At 37.9% G+C, this 18,972-nt stretch overlaps 2 protein-coding genes and 1 pseudogene across 5 annotated transcripts; 2 read left to right on the top strand and 1 right to left on the bottom strand.

Annotated features, from left to right (window-relative positions):
• Nucleotides 1–2,456: 2,456 nt before the first annotated feature.
• Nucleotides 2,457–5,424, bottom strand: LOC141847132 (bifunctional protein FolD 4, chloroplastic-like). 2 transcript variants are annotated; one of them, XM_074735111.1, is made up of 5 exons: nucleotides 5,214–5,424; nucleotides 4,793–5,121; nucleotides 4,222–4,458; nucleotides 3,937–4,104; nucleotides 2,457–2,915 (listed from the first exon to the last, which is right to left on the bottom strand). In XM_074735111.1, exons 1-5 carry the CDS (start codon nucleotides 5,404–5,406, stop codon nucleotides 2,745–2,747), a joined length of 1,098 nt encoding a protein of 365 aa, XP_074591212.1. In that variant the 5' UTR covers nucleotides 5,407–5,424; the 3' UTR covers nucleotides 2,457–2,744. The 2 variants fall into 2 exon arrangements, with proteins under 2 accessions (XP_074591212.1, XP_074591213.1); XM_074735112.1 differs by having other exon boundaries at nucleotides 4,793–5,146; nucleotides 5,214–5,350.
• A 4,980-nt stretch (nucleotides 5,425–10,404) lies between these two features.
• LOC141847134 (cytokinin riboside 5'-monophosphate phosphoribohydrolase LOG1-like) lies at nucleotides 10,405–11,873 on the top strand (annotated as a pseudogene).
• Nucleotides 11,874–14,708: 2,835 nt separating this feature from the next.
• Nucleotides 14,709–18,342, top strand: LOC141847653 (histone deacetylase complex subunit SAP18-like). Of its 3 annotated transcripts, none has more exons than XM_074735708.1 (7): nucleotides 14,709–14,818; nucleotides 16,939–17,059; nucleotides 17,321–17,353; nucleotides 17,507–17,617; nucleotides 17,704–17,799; nucleotides 17,907–17,981; nucleotides 18,066–18,342. In XM_074735708.1, the coding sequence occupies exons 2-7, from the start codon at nucleotides 16,949–16,951 to the stop codon at nucleotides 18,096–18,098; spliced, it is 459 nt and encodes a 152-aa protein (XP_074591809.1). In that variant the 5' UTR covers nucleotides 14,709–14,818; nucleotides 16,939–16,948; the 3' UTR covers nucleotides 18,099–18,342. The 3 variants fall into 3 exon arrangements, with proteins under 3 accessions (XP_074591809.1, XP_074591810.1, XP_074591811.1); XM_074735709.1 differs by having other exon boundaries at nucleotides 14,712–14,818; nucleotides 16,931–17,059; XM_074735710.1 differs by lacking the exon at nucleotides 14,709–14,818 and adding an exon at nucleotides 15,565–15,719.
• The last annotated feature ends 630 nt before the right edge of the window (nucleotides 18,343–18,972 follow it).

Raw genomic sequence — 18,972 nt, 5'->3', positions numbered from 1 at the left:
CGAGTCCTAAAATTCATCATCCAACGACTATTCAATGTCATTAATTATTTGAATACCACGTTACTTTCAGGATATAGTTGAGTTGATTACGATAGAGCAAAATTATTAAAGTAGACAAGGGTTGAATCTCGACGAAGCCGATATAATGCTCTCCTCTATCGTAGTCAACTGTAACTTTTCGATTTATCTCCTCATAAATAGTCGTGGAGCCGACCGTATGGAACCGTTGAAGTGGTGGATTCCACTTTTTGCTAAAATGGATTTCGAACCTTGATTCTCGAAGTAATGTTTTTCTCCATAATGGTCAATTATAGTTTTCAATTTACCTCTTCATAAATAGTCGTGAGATCAACTATGTGAAATCGCTGAGATGGCAAATCCTATCTTTTGTTACAATAGATTTCAAACTTTAATTACCTAAAAAAAATTACTTTACCTCCTACCACTATATTATATCTTATGAGACGACAAATTCATATTGTAACAATTCACAAAGGGGAGCTTGTAGGCTCGATCGGATGATTTAGACTCCTCATAAATGATCGTGGGACTGATCATGTGGAGTCGTTGGATGATGAATTTTACGTTTTTGCAGAAGATATGATGATTCAGAAAAGAAAATTTTTTTTTTGAATTTTTGCCCAAAAGCATTTGCATCCAATGCAATATAATGAGCAGACAGAAAAAAAAAATGATAAATCCCAGTCAGTCTCATGTACTCAATCCCTGGGGGTGGCCGGTCCGGTCCCACGGAAGTTTCCCACCGACAGGGTAAATCGGAACGCGCATACGGCGGCCAATTCAGATGCCCAGCATCCTTTGATTGCGTTCCCCATTTGGAGGAAAATTCCTACAAATACGCCGTAGCTGGGGATCGAACCGCGGGTCCCTAGGTCACAACCCGGATGTCCTACCATTGCCCCGGGGAATTAATTTGGGCGTCGAAATATGAATTAATTGAAGATAATAACATCGAATCATGTATTTGAGCATAGTTATGTTAAGGAATTGAAGAAGGAATCCGAACATCATAATATCGAAAAATATATTTGAGGATTGTTATTTTGTTTTACAAAAGAAATCACATGCAAGCACCATCCTAAGTTTATCCCGAGCCACTAATTACAAAAGAAATATTTTTGATAAAAAAAATTAAAAGACGGGTGCCATTTTGATGATAATAATAATAAAAAAATACACAATGTTTTTTTAAGTAGAATATTATCCCATTTAATAATGATAAAAAATAACATATTTGTTGATAGTATTAATTTGTATATGTTAGTATCTAATGGGGCATTTGTATAATTAATAAATATATATGATCATCGAATATATTAAGTCAAAATTTATGATCTAAATTTTATTTAGAATTTGACTTAAGGGCATAAATGTTATGAATTATAAATGTGGATATCATTTATAGTATTTCTAATTTGATGAGGGGTCAAATTAGAAATATGTCAATCCTTATAAGGGGTTATGGTCCCCAAAAGGTAGAGCGACAGAATTGTTTCGCTGAATCCCCATCGTCAGAGAAACCTAAGGAAACCTAAAGAATTCTGCACCTTTTAGAAGATCATCCTCGACTGCTATCGATGGATTCCGGTACGTTTCCGAATTTTTACTTCTTGTTGTTTCTTAAGAATTGGATAGACAATGCATGCGTTGAAGATTTCTCGACATTAGAGAAATAGCAAAACACCAACAGTATATTCTAAAGCAATTAATTTTGGAAATTTAAAATTCTATTTTTCCCCCTCATTTGTTGGGATGTTTTTCTTCTTTTCCTAGTTTGCTTTCCTGCTCTAACAGAAAATTAACTACTAAAGCTAATAAATATTAAAATGATTTGATAATTATTTTGAAAATAATTAATATTAGATAAGATTCAAAAAATATAACTCAATTTCACTATATAAATCTTTTGGTTGGGAAAAAATATTTTATTTTTTAAAAGTTAATTATTTTTGTACTTTATATTTGAATTGTAAATTTTTTAAAGTTACTTTTTGTGTTATATTTATTTTTTTTCTATAATTAATGTAATAAAATACCATTCTAAGTTTATCCAAAGCCACTAATTTCTTTTTCAGGTTAAAACTCTTGTAATTATGAAAACAAATAATATTTTTTTATCAGACTAATAAAATGCAATCAACAATTAATTAAATATTTTTATACAATATATACTAATAGATTATTTAACGAATTTAGAACAATTTTTCCCATTTATATGAAAGATGAAAAAAAATGGATCAAATTATTTTACACACTCCAAAAAAAACCCTAAATATTCAAATTAATTCCATTCACTATAACTTTTCAGTACTAAAAACATACTATTGAAAGCACCATCAAAAGTATCTTTTTATTAAAAAAAAATAAATCCACTAATAAATGTAAAAAAAAATAAAAAAAAATCATCTATCTCCAGAATTAATAGATAAATTCGATTATTAAATTCTAAAACAAAATTCTTTTATACATCTATCAATGTATTCCTCCATTTACTGGAGGAGATATCTACAGACAACAACAACAACAACAAAAAGGCCAATGATACAACAGTTAAGAGATGATATTTTAATAAAAAGATTGTTTGCTATTATTTAAATTCCTCACCGAAAAGGATGGAAAATAGGAGAACTCTGAAGATCAAACAAAAATATGGATTGAAATTATTCGACATCGCCTGGAGATGCTAGCAAAACCTTTAGAAGATGATGTGCAAGTTACATTGATCACTTGAAGTTGTATGCCCTTTTGGCAGATTCAAGTGTGTTGGATAGAAGCATAGCTATCGTCATTGGACCAACTCCTCCGGGGACTGGCGTTATAGCAGATGCAATTTTGCTAACCTCCTCGTAGCACACATCGCCCACCAATCGGTAGCCTCGAGGGCTTTCCGGATCCTAAAAAACAACATAGGCAGAAAAAAATGAGTATGATGATTCTAGTTTTTATTTCCACTATAATTTCTCAGATGAAATAGTTCTAGCATAAGAATGTATTCCTCTTTTGTCAACACAATCTAATGGTTTCTAGTATAAAGATTACACTCATGTCAACACAACCAGATTCGATTCCGACAGGGTTATGCGCAAGAAATCAAATACGAGGATATATAGATCAAGTGAAAGTATTTAACAGATAAAACAGTGAAACGGCATATAAATATCAGACCTACCAATGATAATAGCAATGACAAACAACTGTTTGGTTTTCATCATCTTTGGCAAAATCAAACCCCTAAGCACTCTTAAAATGCTCATGCATTTTTTTTTTGGTTTTAAATTATATTCTGATAGTTTTGGTTATATATTTTAGTTTCGCCTATGTCCTTGCATCCTGGCTAAATAGCCCAGACGAAAAAATGGACCAATCGAGTGCTAGGCAGGGCTATTCCTCAAGTAGATTATACGGATAATACATTGGTTTAGTTAATAAATAATTTGTTCTATGAAGTTTCATGAGCCAAAGTTGAAAATCATTCGTCATATAAAAGATAGTCGAATTGACTCAAAATATGTGAGCATCAGTCACAACACGCAAGGCATAACAGAAGCTAGTGAATGTATAAACAATGTTGCCGATAAAAGTTCATGAAACATCATAGATCACATACACTTCAATTACCAACTAACTGTTTCAGCTAAATACCAATATATAGGCAAAACAATTCAAATAGGCAAGAAATATTGACATGAAAAATAGCTGATCATTGATCTAGGTATTTGTAGCCAAAAATATAAAGATTAAATATATTGACATGAAAAATAGAGAGACAGAATCAAACCAACTGCGAAAGGGAATATTATTTCTAGGCTCAAACAATATAATTGCATACCTAAAGAACTCAAAGTTGTCACAAGTTCAAAGGTATATCAAGTTCAGAATGCAAAAAGTAAATAACCAAAATTTAAAGTATCTTACGTCAACAGGGTTTATTCCGACATCAATCACAGTAGCCCCTGGCTTTATCCAGCTGCCTCTTACCAAGTTAGCAACCCCAACAGCTGAAATAACAATATCCGCTTGCCTTGTGATTTCCTCAGGATTTTTAGTGTTGGAGTGTACTATACTAACAGTTGCATTGGCTTTCTGTTGATTTGAGAAATAGAACTTTAGTAAGAGAAAAAATGCAAGATACAAAAAGAATCTTAACAACAAACACAAGGATGTTATATGGTATTCTGATATTAGTGTGAAATGCAGTACTTGCAAAAGCAATGCAGATGGCATTCCAACAATGTTGCTCCTGCCAATTACAACAGCTCTCTTCCCCTTGATTTCGACTCCATACCGGTGCAAAAGCTCCATGCATCCCTTGGGCGTACAAGGAACAAACAACGGGTACCTACGTTGCATGGCAAGACGACCTATATTCAATGGATGGAAACCGTCCACATCTTTCTCAATGTTTACAGCACCCAATATAGTCTCCTCGTTCATATGCTGAAAAATTCAGATTCCCATAAGCACAGTAGTGCGAAAACAAGAAAAAGTGAACAAAAGAAGTACTTGATAAAGAAATGTGTCAAGAATTATGCAATCATGAATTGTTTTATCCACATGAACAATTAACTTTTCAAGGTCTATCAAAGAACTGGCATTGCCTAAAAGAACATTGCAGAGTTCACAATATTTAGTGTATAAAAACTAACAAACAGTTAGCACTATATTGTAAACTGTAGATCATGAAACATACTTTTGGGAAGGTCATTCAAATGCATACAAAAAAAAAAAAAGAGAAGCGTGGCAACAAGCATTAGTAGTTCAGAGAGCATACACGGGGAAGGGGCAACTGAACGAGAATCCCATGAACAGATGAATCATTGTTGAATTCTGAAATATGCTTGATCACTTCTTCCTCAGTGGCATCTTCAGGCAAGTTGACCTCCAATGATTTTATGCCCACCGCCTCACAAGCCTTCTTCTTATTGCGGACATACGTCTGCGAATCCTTCCTCGAACCCACAAGAATGACAGCCAACCCTGGAACATGGCCGGTTGCGGCCTTCATCGCAGCAATTTCTTCAGCGACTTCATCTTTTACTTGCTTCGAGATCAGTTTGCCATCAATGACCTTAGCAGAAGCACCAGAATCCATCGCTGCTACTGCCCCAATCAAGGAAATATCAGCCTAAAAATAAAGACAGAAAAATGACATTTTTGAGGCAGATCACGAACCGAAGTGATCCAAAATTTACCTCCGAAGACGGAAGATGAACTCGATCGCCGGCACAAGGTCAAACGAGTAGGGATTGATTTGGAGGGAAACGGTGGGAGAGAGGGCGGCGGATGGCAGCGGAAAATCCTGGGGGCTGCCGCCAACGCACGGAACGGGAGAAGGCGAGCTGTGGCGGAAGAAGAGAGATCGGAGAGCAGTGACGGCGGCGCCATGGTGCGCTCCAGCGAGAATTTAGGGCTTCGCTTGTGGTCAATAATCAAAAAACGCTCCCTTATTTATCATTTCCGGCCTTTATTCAAAATCCCCCCTATAATCCTAAAAATTAAAACTTTCAACTTAATTAAAATTATTATATTAAAATATTTTTTATTAAATTAATCAAAATTATTTAAATTTAATTTAAATATAGTTACCTCTATAACTACTACAATAATATTAGAATAAATATATAAAAAAATTTCTTTTACGAAAATGATAATAAAAATGTAATTTTCATTTTTGCCTAAAAGCTTTTGTGGCTAATTAACTCGACAAACTCTCAAGGGCTTCTATAATTCATCTTGCTCTTTCTCTTCGATAAACAATCTGTTTCTGTTGAGATCTACACCAGGAAGCTTCGACCGTCTTCTTCAGCACCAAGGCCCTGAAGGACTAGGATGAGATTAGAAAGAAGGGCTTTGAAGGAGTTCCTGCAAGAACGGAGATCGTGAGATGGAAGGCCAGGGGTGTCCTGGCGCGACCACTCCGATGCTTAAGTCAGTTCGTGAGAGGGAGGAAGGAAAAAGTGAAAATGGAGAAGCTTGATATGTGAGATTGCCTACCTCTTTCTGATAACCAACTGACCTTTTATATGGTTTGATGACGTTAGGTCACATCAAGGATGTGACTAAAGTCCCATCAAGGATGTGACTAAAGTCCCATCGTCGTTATGAATGTGTCAGATAATAGAGTATAGTCAGCACTGATGTCCCATCGCTGACTTGCATTTAAGGAAGTGTGTTCCAATATCTTTTAGAGATTTGCCATGATGAGCTGCAGCAGGGTCAGGAGAACATTCACAACCGTACGATAGGGGAGTGATCTTTTCCAGGACTAAAATAAGAATAAGAAGGGGTGATGGAAGTTGATCCGGCTCGGGTATGGGCCATCAAGAAACCGAGCCGAAGGGGTAGATCTCCCGTATGCCGTCTCAACCCGGTTCTGGAGGCCATTTACCCTGGAGGGAGCCTATATCCGACAGGACCCCTTTGAACACCGAGAGAGCAACCCCAGAGAGGAAGGTCCGAACCGCATAGAATCAACTCGAGCTATAGAGACCGCTCCCAAAAAGAGGGTCCGAGCCGAACTCGAATCTACTACAATAATAGGGTTAGAATAAATATATAAGGCTCAAATTTCTTTTTTAACGGAAAGGGGATGAAGCCGCGCTAATAAGTCCAAGACCGTCAAGCATTTTTCATTTTTGCCTAAAAGCTTTTGTCGGGCTTGCAAGGTGGCTTCGGGAGGCTCATATGGGTGGTCAAGGGCTTCTATAATTCAAAGTCTTGCTTCTTTCTCATCCGATAATAACAATCTTATGCTAGTAATCGTTGTAATGATTGAATGTTACACCTATCTCACATTCATCACGATCAAGGACGAAGTCAGAAATTTCATATTGAACAACGACGACAGATGTATGAGGTGCAAAGAGGTCGATGGAAATGATAGACAAGGTTGATACATAATTGGTGCGCTAACAAAGACAAATGCAAGTAAGGCGAGTAAGGAAAATGAGAGTATTCTTGTCTTTTCGATTCTTCTCGCTTCTAAATCATTATTATAAAAATGACATATTTAGATTATACTACATCATAATTAAACTAAATAATTATAAAGGACAGTCTAATGCATAAAATTTTTATTATTATAAAATCTTAGAGAAGGATCAACTCACATTAGAACGAGCTCCCTATTAACCATAATAGAGAGTCATTCCTTTTTATTTTTTATTAAAAAAATGAAATTATTTTATCATTTGATAATGACTTTTTTTAATATATATATATATAATGTAAAATATAAATAAAGAGTGGAATCATAAAGAAGTTATTGCAAGATTTTTTTTATAGTAAAGGGATAAATTAGATTTTTTACTTTTTTGATGTGACATATCAAGATATGATATTGTAGAGCCAAAAGACTTTCTCACTATTGAAGATGCTGTTAGATCAGGGTGGACCGAGGGGCAGGAAGTATTGTACACAGTCTTATCCTATATTGTAATAGTATATTTTTATGAATCTTGAATTCATCCTTTAGACTACAAAGTCACACGTTATAAATAATTTTATGATCAAATTAAACTAATTTATATTTTTTTAAATTAAAATATAGATTATTTTTATAATTTTAAGAGATAAAATTATTGTTCACGAGCTATTTAGGTGGGGGAGGTGAGGAAAGAGGGGGGATGAATCACAATCATGAATAACCTAACTGACAAACTCTATAATTGCAACACATGCAAGGGGAAGGAGGAGGTTGACAAAAAATAGTGACATAAGTCAAAAAGATTGCGAGGAAAATATAAAAAAATATACAAAAATAATAAGTATTTTCGCTCGAAATATCACAATTCGTCGGCTCTTTCGACCTCTCAATTGGTTCTTCACCTCCTTCATCGCATCACTTTGTCATACACGAGCCACCCATGAGGTGGCACTTGATCCCTACTCGCATCCTCCCCTTTCGATGCAAAGCTCGATCCTCCGAACCTAGTATTGATTGAGTAGTCGAAGCTCGAACCAACGAAACAAGTAGGGATCGAGTAGGTAGGCTAAGTGAGAACATTTCCCCGTTCCATACTCTAGCAATAGTACTATCACTATAGCGATGTCGATAACTTTAGCTAAGGTCATTTTCGAAATTAGGTCAAAAAATGAAGGGTATGCTCAATATAAGACATTGAGGAAAAGAACATTACCACCCCACCTTCACTTAAGGGTTTTGGATGAGTCATCACTTTTTTCGTGGGTCGGGAGTGGGCGATCGATCGTTTGAGAGAGGAACTTCGAACTCCGAGGACATTGTGCGGGAACAATTTCATGTTACTCACTTACGGAACAATGTTCTTGGGTGCTCTAAGGAGGGAGTTAGTTTAGGGTTTTCAACTTGTAGCATAATGTGAGTTCAAAGGAAAGCAACTCGATTCAATCTCGCAACAACATTTGAAACACATCGGCCATCGAGTTTGATTCTTGATTCATTGTTTGATGAATTTTGAACTCTTCCTCGGTTGGTGTTGACGGGTCAATCAAGAATATGGTCAAGTAAATCAGTCGGCCCCAATAGATTAGTTGATCCAACAGACTAGTAGCTAGTCCAAACAAACGAGGCAAGTCGAATAAGACAATTAGTTTTAGGTTTAAGTGGATCGCATGTTATCGTTAGGCCAATCAATCTGAACAAGTTGGTCTAATAGAGTAGATCGATCAATCCAACGGACTAGTGGATTTGAGTAGGTTAATTGGTTCGAGTGGACCAACCGAATTAAACGGAGCGGTTAATCTAATAAAAAATTGACTTTCATTTCATCTTCAAATTGAAAACTCTCAAAAACTAACACAGTGCATGTATACGATGTTTGAATAATTAATGATCTTGAAGTGTCATATCAAAAATCACCTCTCTTTCTGAATTTATTTGATGGATGGAATCGTTCATACCAAATTAATCGATATAAATTGAATAAAAAATTAAATATTTTAATTGAGATTAAAAATATCTAGACTAAGTTCATGATGATTGAGTATTTTATTTTATTTTTTTTCTGATTATTTTTTTCAGATTGAAAAATAAAAAAATCAATAAATTTTGACGGACCAAACATGACCACAATTTTTATATCACAACAGTTTATTTTCTGTTTCTTTTTTTTTTAAATTAATAAAAAATATTATCCGAACGAAAAAGACTTGTCAAAGAGCATGTGTTCCTCGAGGACCATCAAGCTTAATCAACTTCTCCAACTCAAATTTAATAAATAAAATTAATTAATTAATTAACTAATTAGAAGAATTTTCAAAATTCCTCCACCGTCTATCTTCTAGTAGCTTTTTCAAAATAATCCTTCATATTTATTGGCTTGTTAAAATGCCTCTCAAAATTTGATTAATGTCATTTTATTGTCAAAATGGTTTACTTTTAAACATGTAAATGAAATGTTCATAAGTAAGAATTTATTTATAATAAATTATTTTAAACTCAATTTAATTTATGTCAGTTACTTACCTTTCTATTATAGATGAATAATTAAATCACTCTTGGGACATAGTTGAGTTGGTTACGATGAAGCATAGTTACTAAAATGGACAAGAGTCGAATTTCGACGAAACTGAGATAATGCTCTTCTCCGTCGTGGCCAACTATAGCTTCTCGATTTATCTCTTCACAGATGATCGTAGGACTGACCGTGTAGGGCTACGCTGTCTGGAAACGGCGTTTAGACTGCCGTCCCCGTTTCTGAAACGCTGGGAAACGTTTCCATCCATGGAAACTTACAAGAAACGGCCAATGGACGCCGTAGCGGCGTCGGGGCCAGGCGGCGCGACCGCAGAGCGGGCACTGGCAGCGCTAGAGCTCCTCTGCACAGTCCCGGACGGCGCCGCGGAGGTGCGGAGCCACCCCGCGACAGCGCCGGCGCTAGCCGGAGCAGTAGAAAAGATGACAAGGAGGGGGCGGGAGTACGCCATCGGGGTGATGGCGGCGATATATGACGGTGCGGAGGCCGGATCAGCACCGATGGAGGTGGGAAGAGCGGTGGTAGAGGCGATGTAGGGGGATTGCAGCGCCCGTGCACGGCGGAAGGGGGCGCAGCTGCTGCGCGCACTGCATGAGAGCGGACGGCTGGTGGAACGGTGGGTGCGACGGAGAAGACGAAGGGGGTTCTTGTACGTTTCCAAAATATGGAAACTTCATTATTGCCGTTTCTCCGTTTCCGTTTCCGCATTTCTCGTTTCTCATCTCCAAGTTTCCAGACAGCATAGGTGTGGGGCCGTTGGAGGTGGCGGATTTCATAAAATTGATGAATAATTAAAGGCATTTTAAAAAGGTAAATAGCAGAGGGTATTTTTAAAAATGTTCTAATTATTTAACTAATTAATTAAATTACAGGTATAAAAATGGATACTTCCCCTTCTTCTTCACCTTCCTCCTCCTCCTCACTTGGCAATGGAATCCGAGGGACTTCTGCGTTCCACGGAATCCCTTTGGGAGCCCCAACTCTCCCTCCACCGCCGGACGCCCACCTCGCCGCCCTCTCCCGCCTCCTCCCCCTCCTCCGCCTCCCGCTTCAAGCGCGTCTGCGTCTTCTGCGGCAGCAGCTCCGGCAAGCGCCTCAGCTACCAAATCGCCGCCATCGACCTCGGCAACGAGCTTGTACTCACATCCTCCTCCTCCTCCTCCTTCATCTTTCTCATCCCGAATCGCCTCCTAAAAGAACGGTCGATTTCAGGTGCACAGGAACATCGACTTGGTGTACGGCGGCGGCGGCGCCGGCCTCATGGGCCTCGTCTCCCGCGCCGTCTTCAGCGGCGGCCGCCACGTCTTGGGGTCTCTTTTGAAATCCCATCTTTAGCTTCAAAATCCGATCTTTTCCATCAGAAACTGATCCTCGCGCCGAAATAGACTAGTTTTCGCCCTCAAAATCTAATCTTTAGCATCCAAATCTCACGTTTCGCTGTTTGTTTCCAATAATGCAGGGTGATTCCTAAGACTCTGATGCCCAAAGAGGTACCCAATCTTGTTTCTCGAACTCGAATTCCGGTGGCGTTTTCTCTCGTTCGCTTTCTGATGTTTTTTCTCCGGCGAGTTCAGATCACAGGAGAGGCGGTGGGCGAAGTCCACGCGGTGGCCGGAATGCACCAGAGGAAGGCGGAGATGGCCCGGCAGGCCGACGCTTTCATCGCCTTGCCCGGTGAGCTCCTCCTAACACTCTTCTTGCTAATATAGACCGTGCACTATAACTGGACCGGGCCGGCCGGTTCAAGTGACCGGAATTAAATTATCCTTCATAATTAATAATTAATTATTATTATTATTATTCACTAATTTGTGATTACTCTTGGAAGAGTAGGTGGATATGGAACCCTAGAAGAACTACTTGAGGTGATAACTTGGGCTCAATTAGGGATCCATGACAAACCGGTATGCGTTTAATTTTCGATATGCATATCAATTGTTGTTTGAGTTACGATAAGTAATCTCGATCGCGTTGGCTTAACAAGGTTGGCTTGTTGAACGTGGACGAGTACTACAACTCTTTGTTGTCATTCATTGACAAGGCCATTGACGAAGGGTTCATTGCTCCGACTGCCCGCCACATCATTGTCTCAGCGACGACCGCCCAAGAGTTGTTGTCCAAGCTTGAGGTTAAGTTATAAAAGGGCAACTACATAGATTCATAGACCCCTTACGACAAAGAATTCTAAGTCTATGCCGTTATTCGATTTGTTTGCAGGATTATGTCCCGAGGCACGAGAGTGTGGCACCGAGAGTGAGGTGGGAGATGGAGCAATTAGGGCTTTCTAGTAAGATAGGTATTGCCCGATGATCGATTGAAACTATATTCCAAGTATTTTGACAAGTACAATCTATTTGTCATTTTGAAAATACTATATATCAACATTGTAGAAAGCTAGATCAACATATCTTTTCACGATACGAGCCAACAGAGCCAAGATGCTCACCATCGAACCTCGAGTGGCTCTGCAACCTTAGGATCATCCATGACCACCATCACCACCACGACTATTGTTTGTTAGATGTGTTACAAGATTGAGATTCTCCATGTGGATCGAAAGTCTCTCCGTTGTGAATGATCAAAATCCTACTCGAGGTTGATAGTCCGATCTCATGTGCAAATCCGATAAGTCATGGCAATTGCTAACCCTTAATTGCAATAATGGTGGCTACATGATTAACTGGAAAAATCTGCCACAAAAATCAAAAGAAAAGTAAGCAACAAAAAGAATCTATCATGATTTTGTCGACTATCAACTAGACCTAATCAGGGGCCGAGTCTTAATCGGACCCGATCTGGGCCCGTAACCGGGTCAACTAGACTTAGATTGACGGTCCAATCTCACATAGTGACGATTCGATCTCACATATAAATCCAAGAAGTCATGGCAGTTCATAACCCTTAATTGCAATAATGGTGGCTACATGAATGACAAGAAAAATCTGCCACAAAACTCAAATGAAAAGCAAGCAACGAAGAGAATCTGTTTGCCGACTATCACCCAAGAGAGGTGCTTATTTATAATCTTTCATGGATAAATAATTTCATGCGTTAATTAATTATTTAATAAATTTCTTTATTATATGATTATTTTTAATATATCATGGTCCAACAATTGTAAATAATTTTATGAATTTATAAATTTAAATTTTTAATATAATAATTTTGAATGGCAACAAATCGTGAATCGTAACTGTCTTAGACTGTTAAGATTAAGAATCGATCAGTTAGAAATTGTCGAACTATCGGTTCCAAATCGTGATTGAGATCTACAATCAACCTTTACTCTCCCATTTCAACAAAAGGTGGAATCTGCTATCCCAACGGCCCCACACGATCGGTTTCACGATCGATCATCTGTGAGGAGGTAAATCGTAAAAATATAGTTGACCACGACGGAGGAGGACATTGCCTTGGCTTCGTCAAGATTTGACCTTTATCCATTTCAGTAACTTTGTTTCGTCGTAACCAAATATCAAATATGTCCCTAGGATAACTTTTACTCTCTTAGCTAGATAGTTTGATGCATAAAATTTTTATTAATAAGAGATTTAGAAAAAGAGTCTAGTGTATATACTTTTTGAATTAGACTCAAATTCATGATTTATAGATTACACGATAATAATTTTATTATTGTATCGAGACTCCAACTATTAATAAATAAATAAATAAATAAAAGCAACATGAATGGCAAAAGATTTTTAGTAAGCTTTAAATCTGTAGGAAAAGAGAGCATTATTGAAATGCAGGCCCCATAAAACGTTTTAAATGCCAAACAAATTTGTCTGTACCTATGAATAGAGCTATCACTCATTCAAAAAATCTGAAGCACAAGTAGCATGAACACAATTTGACTAATGAAGTTGATGTCGCGCCGCGGCCGCACCTCCTGCCCCGTGAATTCCTCGACCAGTAGAGTCCTTGCTTGTTACCATCCGAGTCATCTCTGACACGGACGTCGATGATGACCGACATGACTCGGTCAAGTCAGCATTAAGTTGAGAGATGAGAGAAAAGAAGAAGAGCTTATGTGTGCGCATAAAAGAGCTTACCTTCATCTAAGGATTTGTGAGGCTGATCGTATGAGACCGTTGAGGTGACAGATTCTATCTTTTGTTAAAGTTTTGAGGACATGAATAACTTTAACAAAAGGATATTTTGGATATCAAATTAAAAAGTTGCACAATCTTAGAACAACTTTGTAGAGTACAAAAGTATATTTCAAGCATCAAATTAGGGATGAGTATTATTTTGATAATTTTTGAAAGCAGAGTGTATTTTTGACAATATGGATAATTAGGGTACCCTTTTGATTTTCTGTCAAATTTTATGGCATGCTTACAAATGAACCCTTCGGTGTTCATTCAAGCATCAAAATGAAGTAAAATTTAATCGTTTTGCCCCATTTATCTATTTTTATTTATCCTTCAAATCTTCTGATCCGACTAATCATGGAGTTGATCGGTTTGGTCCGACGAAAATTTTTCATCGACCATCAGAATAAGTTAGGAAGCACAGATGAGTCCTGATGGACGATTGACGGGAAAAACTTATGTGTCTACCACGATGTGCATTCTTTTTAGTAGTTTTTGAAAGCTTGAAAGGGCACACCACGATGGTATTATTTATCGTTCTCGCTCCATAGGTGGTAGGGACTTATGGATATGCGACTCCAGATTACATAGAGACGGGTCATCTCATGACTAAGAGCGATGTTGGAGTTTCGGAGTAGTCCTATTTGAAATGCTCATGGGTAGGTAATCACTAGAGCAAAAGAGATTACCGAACAAGTAGAAGTTGTTGGAATGGGTGAAGGAGTTTCCGGTGGAAACTAGATAGTTTAGCATGATCATAGATCCAAAATTGAGAACCCTAAAGAGCGTCCAACGATGGACAAAGTCGTGGAGTGCTTGAAGAGAGCCACACGAATGGAGTCAAAGGAAGAGCTTAGTTTTACCGATAACTCAAACAAAAGTAGAACTAGTGCTCTTTCAACAAGAAGATAAATGAGAAATATAGCAATCGACTAATGTTCAAAATAATACTTTTGAATATTTAGACAACTTCATAAGTATAGAAAGAATTCTATAAATTCTTAATTAGAAGGGGTCTAAGTGAATATTTACCCACCAATGGGTAATTGGGCTCATTTTCACTTATTGGGCCGGCCCAACTCGTCCGGTTCAAGAGTGCGCTGAGTCGACTGTGTTGTTGCTTTCTCGAAGACTCGCGACATCTCACGCGTGCCCTAGCGCCTTCGTCGCGTTGGTCGTCGCCGCTGCGATCCTACCGCCGGCGATCGATCGCCATCCATATTCGACCGTGCATCCGCATCAGCACAGGTACCTTCTTTTTATCCACTAGAAATTTTCCCCATCACAAACTCGCCGGATGACGCGGTCGCAGTTTGTTCTCCTCTCTTTCCCTCTCTCAGCTCCTCTGTGCTTTTGGAGTTGAACTAATCAACTGCAGATTGGAATGTTTAATGTGGATACTGTTCTATCTGAAAATGTTATTTGCTATGACCTGGAATGCACTTTGGTTTTTGTGTGTTCTTGTTGTTACTGTTATTAGAAAGCATTGAGAAGGGTCATTTTGGTGGAAGATTTAGTGTTTTTAGCTATGTTACTGCTGTCACTCAACAAAGATGATAGTTTTGCTCACATGTGAAGGTGCGAGGGTTCTGAAGCTCAAAAAGGGACCAATTTGGATCAGAGTTGGGCTTAAATAGAAGTTCGACTTGGAAGAAATGGTTCGCTCTAGAATACACAATTGACATTTGAAGGAAAGAGGTTTGCCTGTGGCTCATGGGGTGACCTCTTGAACGCCCTCCATCTAGAAACCAACCATAGGAAGGAAGCATGACCTATTAATAAATGTAAAGGGGGTATATACTGGGAGTTTGAGGGAGTGGCATGGCATGGCAGATACTGGGGCTTTGTAAAGGGAGGTATATACACCTAAACAATGTATGATGGCATGGTGATATGAAATACTCGGACTCAACCCATGTGGTCATGACAAACTAAAGTTCTTGCTCTGGAGCAGGAACAGTAGTTGGTCAGCAGCTCTTGTGGCCGGTGGCGACCCTGCAAATGAGGCAAAAAAAGTTGCAGGGGCAAAAAACTGCAGTAGCATCTGGAGCAACAACTTCAACAATCTAGACCGTGCATTGGAACTAGGAAAATAGGTAGCAAACCTTTTTCAGGTGCTGATTGTCGGGCTCGGAGCCAAAGATAGATGGTATATTCATACTCATTTACAAGGACCCTGAAAAAAATTCAGATGCACCATCAGGTTTTCTTGATCTATTATGTGTAAAATGTACAACATCCTCATGAGATGAATCTAATTAATGACACCATGCACCATCCACATGTATGATCGCAATAAATGAAAATGAATTCTCCCACATTTTATTTTTTAATAGAGAACACTGTTATATTTCAAAGTCTCTGTTATTCTGAGTATCTGTCTTACGAGCATCATCCTTTTTAGTCTCAATATGCCTATGTAACTGGAATATTTGATCGATATCAACGTCGCTATATAACCATACTTGTGTATGCTCTATACATTAGCTTGATATTTGAAAGAACAATTATCGTATCTAAAATTCAAATGCATCCTTTCCCATTCCCCATCATCCTTATGCCATACTCCACTATTTTATCCTGAATAACTAATTGTGGTCCGATAGTGCATTTAAATATTATTGTTGTAACATATCTTCTATATCATGCATTGTAATTCTTTCCAATAAAACTAGATAGCAATCATGAAGTAGGATATCATTTTACACGCTTGAAGTACAATACTTGATACTCTAGTCTTCATATGAAAGTTGTCATCAGTAGGTTGCTTTGCATCTAACATTAAGTGCATGCTATTGTGTGTTTAAGGTAATCACAACTTGTGACACAAGCTTTGGCCAAGTTTTTTTTTTTTCCACACCAACTATAGGTTTCCATTGAATGTTTCTGGTCCAATCAGGCAATCTCTTATTTAGTTATTGTTTTGTGGAACATGGAGATATGTGTTCCATGTCTTTACTGGCATTTATGTATGCATAACAAGTATGGGTTTGAGGAAGTGGAAACCATAACATTAATGCTATGTTTTCAACACCAAATTAGCCATTCTTGTTTGATGACTCATTTGGATTCTGATCTATACTTTGTGATTATTTCTCTGGAGGATACAACCCGACACTCCTTTCTCATCTTGTTTAGTTTGAGAACACTGACTATCTTTCATTACTTTGCCACTTGCTTTCTCATTTTCCATAATCCTATATTCAAGAATGACTTATTTATTTGTTAAGTCCCGAAAATTTCATTGGAAAACAGAGCTACATTTGTCACCCTGTTGATGTTATTATTACATCTATCATTTTCACGTAAGCTTTCCTCTGAAGATTTGCATCTTTATGCATTTTAACCTTTTCTTCTAAGTTTTTTAGAAATTTAAATATGTCTGGAGTTGTTGAAGGCCAGAATCGGCAAGGCAGACCTGCACTTCCTCCACCACCCAGAGGTCCTCCTTCAATAGCTCGCCTACGAGAGCCTGTGGACCGTGAGAAGGTATAACCCCTTCTAGTTGATCAGGATTTCTTCAATGTTGATGGCTCAGGGAAATTATACTAACAAGATTATCCTTCATGTATCAACATAACATTTGCCACCAAAAAAATATATCTACGAATTTGCAAATTTTATCGATCGTTGGACCTCATTTATTATTAAATTGTTTGATACTAATACATTTGATCTTTCTATTCATATCCAAGTTTTATGTTTGTGCCACTGTTCAACTAAGATTTCCTCCCATTTTATTCATTGCAGACATGCCCTCTTTTACTTCGAGTATTCACGAAGGTACGTGAACATTTGTGCGTATATATGTATGTATAGTATGTATTAGAAGGCATACATTTTACTTTTGTCCATCCATTTAAGATTCACACAATGAAAAATTTTCTTGCCAATCTCTCTGATGAGCGTTTTGTAATGTGCAAATGGTTCTGGCAGAGTGGTGGCCACCATCCGGCAGAAGATTTTGCTGCGCGAGGAAAAGAACCAAAAGATGAGGTCCAGATTTATACATGGAGGGATGCGAATCTCCGAGAACTTACTGACCTTGTAGTGAATTTTTCACTATTTGATCTGGTTATTGATTCTTAGTCAGAAACTTAAACAGTTTGATCAATTTGGCTATCACTTAATAGGTCAAGGAGGTTTCTCAAGAAGCAAGGAAAAGAGATGCCAAGCTCTCATTTGCGTTCGTCTACCCAGATAAAAATGGCCGTTTCGTGGTGCGACCGGTCAGGAAAATCTCTCCATCTTCCTTTTGTTATCCTGAAACATGTCTCGTTGATTCAATAGATACATCTTGAATTGTTCGTACTTGTTTTCGTTTTCGCCATCGAAGGTGGGCATGACCTATTCCCACGGGAATGGCAGGCGACTGGACGATGCAAAGACTCTCGCCGAACTTGGCTTTCAGGTTTGTTGGTTCATTCGGCAAAGTGTTCGAATCACTGACTTTCTTCATTGCTAATCTGTTTTCGGTTGTTTGCATGTTTTGAAGATTGGAGACTACTTGAGTGTTGCAATCCTTTAGAAGAGACTTTGTTCCCCGAATGGAATTACTTGTCTTAGCAGATGAACTTCTTATGGTCTTGTTGATTGTTTACTTGAATTGCTCGCGTCGGTGATGTTTCGTGCTCGACTTTCAAATTCTAAGGCTTGTTCTTCGGCCTTTAGATCGCAAATACCTTCTTGTGAAGGGAAATGAATATCGATAGTTGAGGCTATCAATGTAACCCAAGATCAACCAGTTAGGTCAAGCCAGTTCTTTGGTGATGCATGTGGCATTGTGAGCAAGAGATATCGCGAGGCCGGTACTTGTTGTGTCGGTCGACCGGCCGGTCCCTTCCCGGTTGAACTCGGAGAAGTATACATGTTGTGTTCGGTCCAACATTGGCAACCTTGAACAGGTAGTTGCCCCCCTCTAGTGTTTATATGATAGGGAATTAAACATAATTAATTAAAACTATAAAAAAACATAAATCTTAATAAAATTTATTAATTGCCTTATAATTAAGCAAAACATACACGTACGGAATGATAATTAAGACGAGTTTATTACACATTGCTTCGTAACTGCAATAAAACACACCAAATTGCAACTTCCGTAGCCAAAATAATGGCTCCATATCTGCAATTAAAACATTAAAAACAGATTAAATTTGGATTAAAAACATTAATCACACTAATTAAGTTTTGGTTAGAATCTTTCATGTGGTGGCCCATAACGGAATCCAATGCCAAGCACCATTCCCCGGCCCCACTCTCTCTCTCTCTCTCCTCCGTTCATATCCGACAATATATTTCAAACTTGTCAGGAAAATATAATCTTTTTTTCAAAAATATTAAAAAATAAGTTATAATATTTATTAATATTTAAATTAATTTTCTTATATATTAAATAAAAT

Source organism: Curcuma longa, chromosome 16 (assembly GCF_044706935.1).
Source record: "Curcuma longa cultivar G26 ecotype Majalengka, Jawa Barat chromosome 16, ITB_CL_G26_1.1, whole genome shotgun sequence".
Lineage (NCBI taxonomy): Eukaryota > Viridiplantae > Streptophyta > Magnoliopsida > Zingiberales > Zingiberaceae > Curcuma > Curcuma longa.
Note: the sequence above shows the minus strand (reverse complement) of the source record. Positions and strands in the feature narration are given on the sequence as shown.

What these genes read in the sequence shown, in the direction of transcription:
- LOC141847132 (XM_074735111.1), bottom strand. Translation starts at nt 5,406, where the DNA reads ATGGCGCCGCCGTCACTGCTCTCCGATCTCTCTTCTTCCGCCACAGCT. An exon ending in CATCTGCATTGCTTTTGCAA is followed by an intron (nt 4,105 to 4,221) that starts GTACTGCATTTC and finishes TCAAATCAACAG; the next exon opens with AAAGCCAATGCAACTGTTAG. An exon ending in TCGGAATAAACCCTGTTGAC is followed by an intron (nt 2,916 to 3,936) that starts GTAAGATACTTT and finishes GTTGTTTTTTAG; the next exon opens with GATCCGGAAAGCCCTCGAGG.
- LOC141847653 (XM_074735708.1), top strand. Translation starts at nt 16,949, where the DNA reads ATGTCTGGAGTTGTTGAAGGCCAGAATCGGCAAGGCAGACCTGCACTT. An exon ending in GCCGTTTCGTGGTGCGACCG is followed by an intron (nt 17,800 to 17,906) that starts GTCAGGAAAATC and finishes TCGCCATCGAAG; the next exon opens with GTGGGCATGACCTATTCCCA. An exon ending in TCGCCGAACTTGGCTTTCAG is followed by an intron (nt 17,982 to 18,065) that starts GTTTGTTGGTTC and finishes CATGTTTTGAAG; the next exon opens with ATTGGAGACTACTTGAGTGT.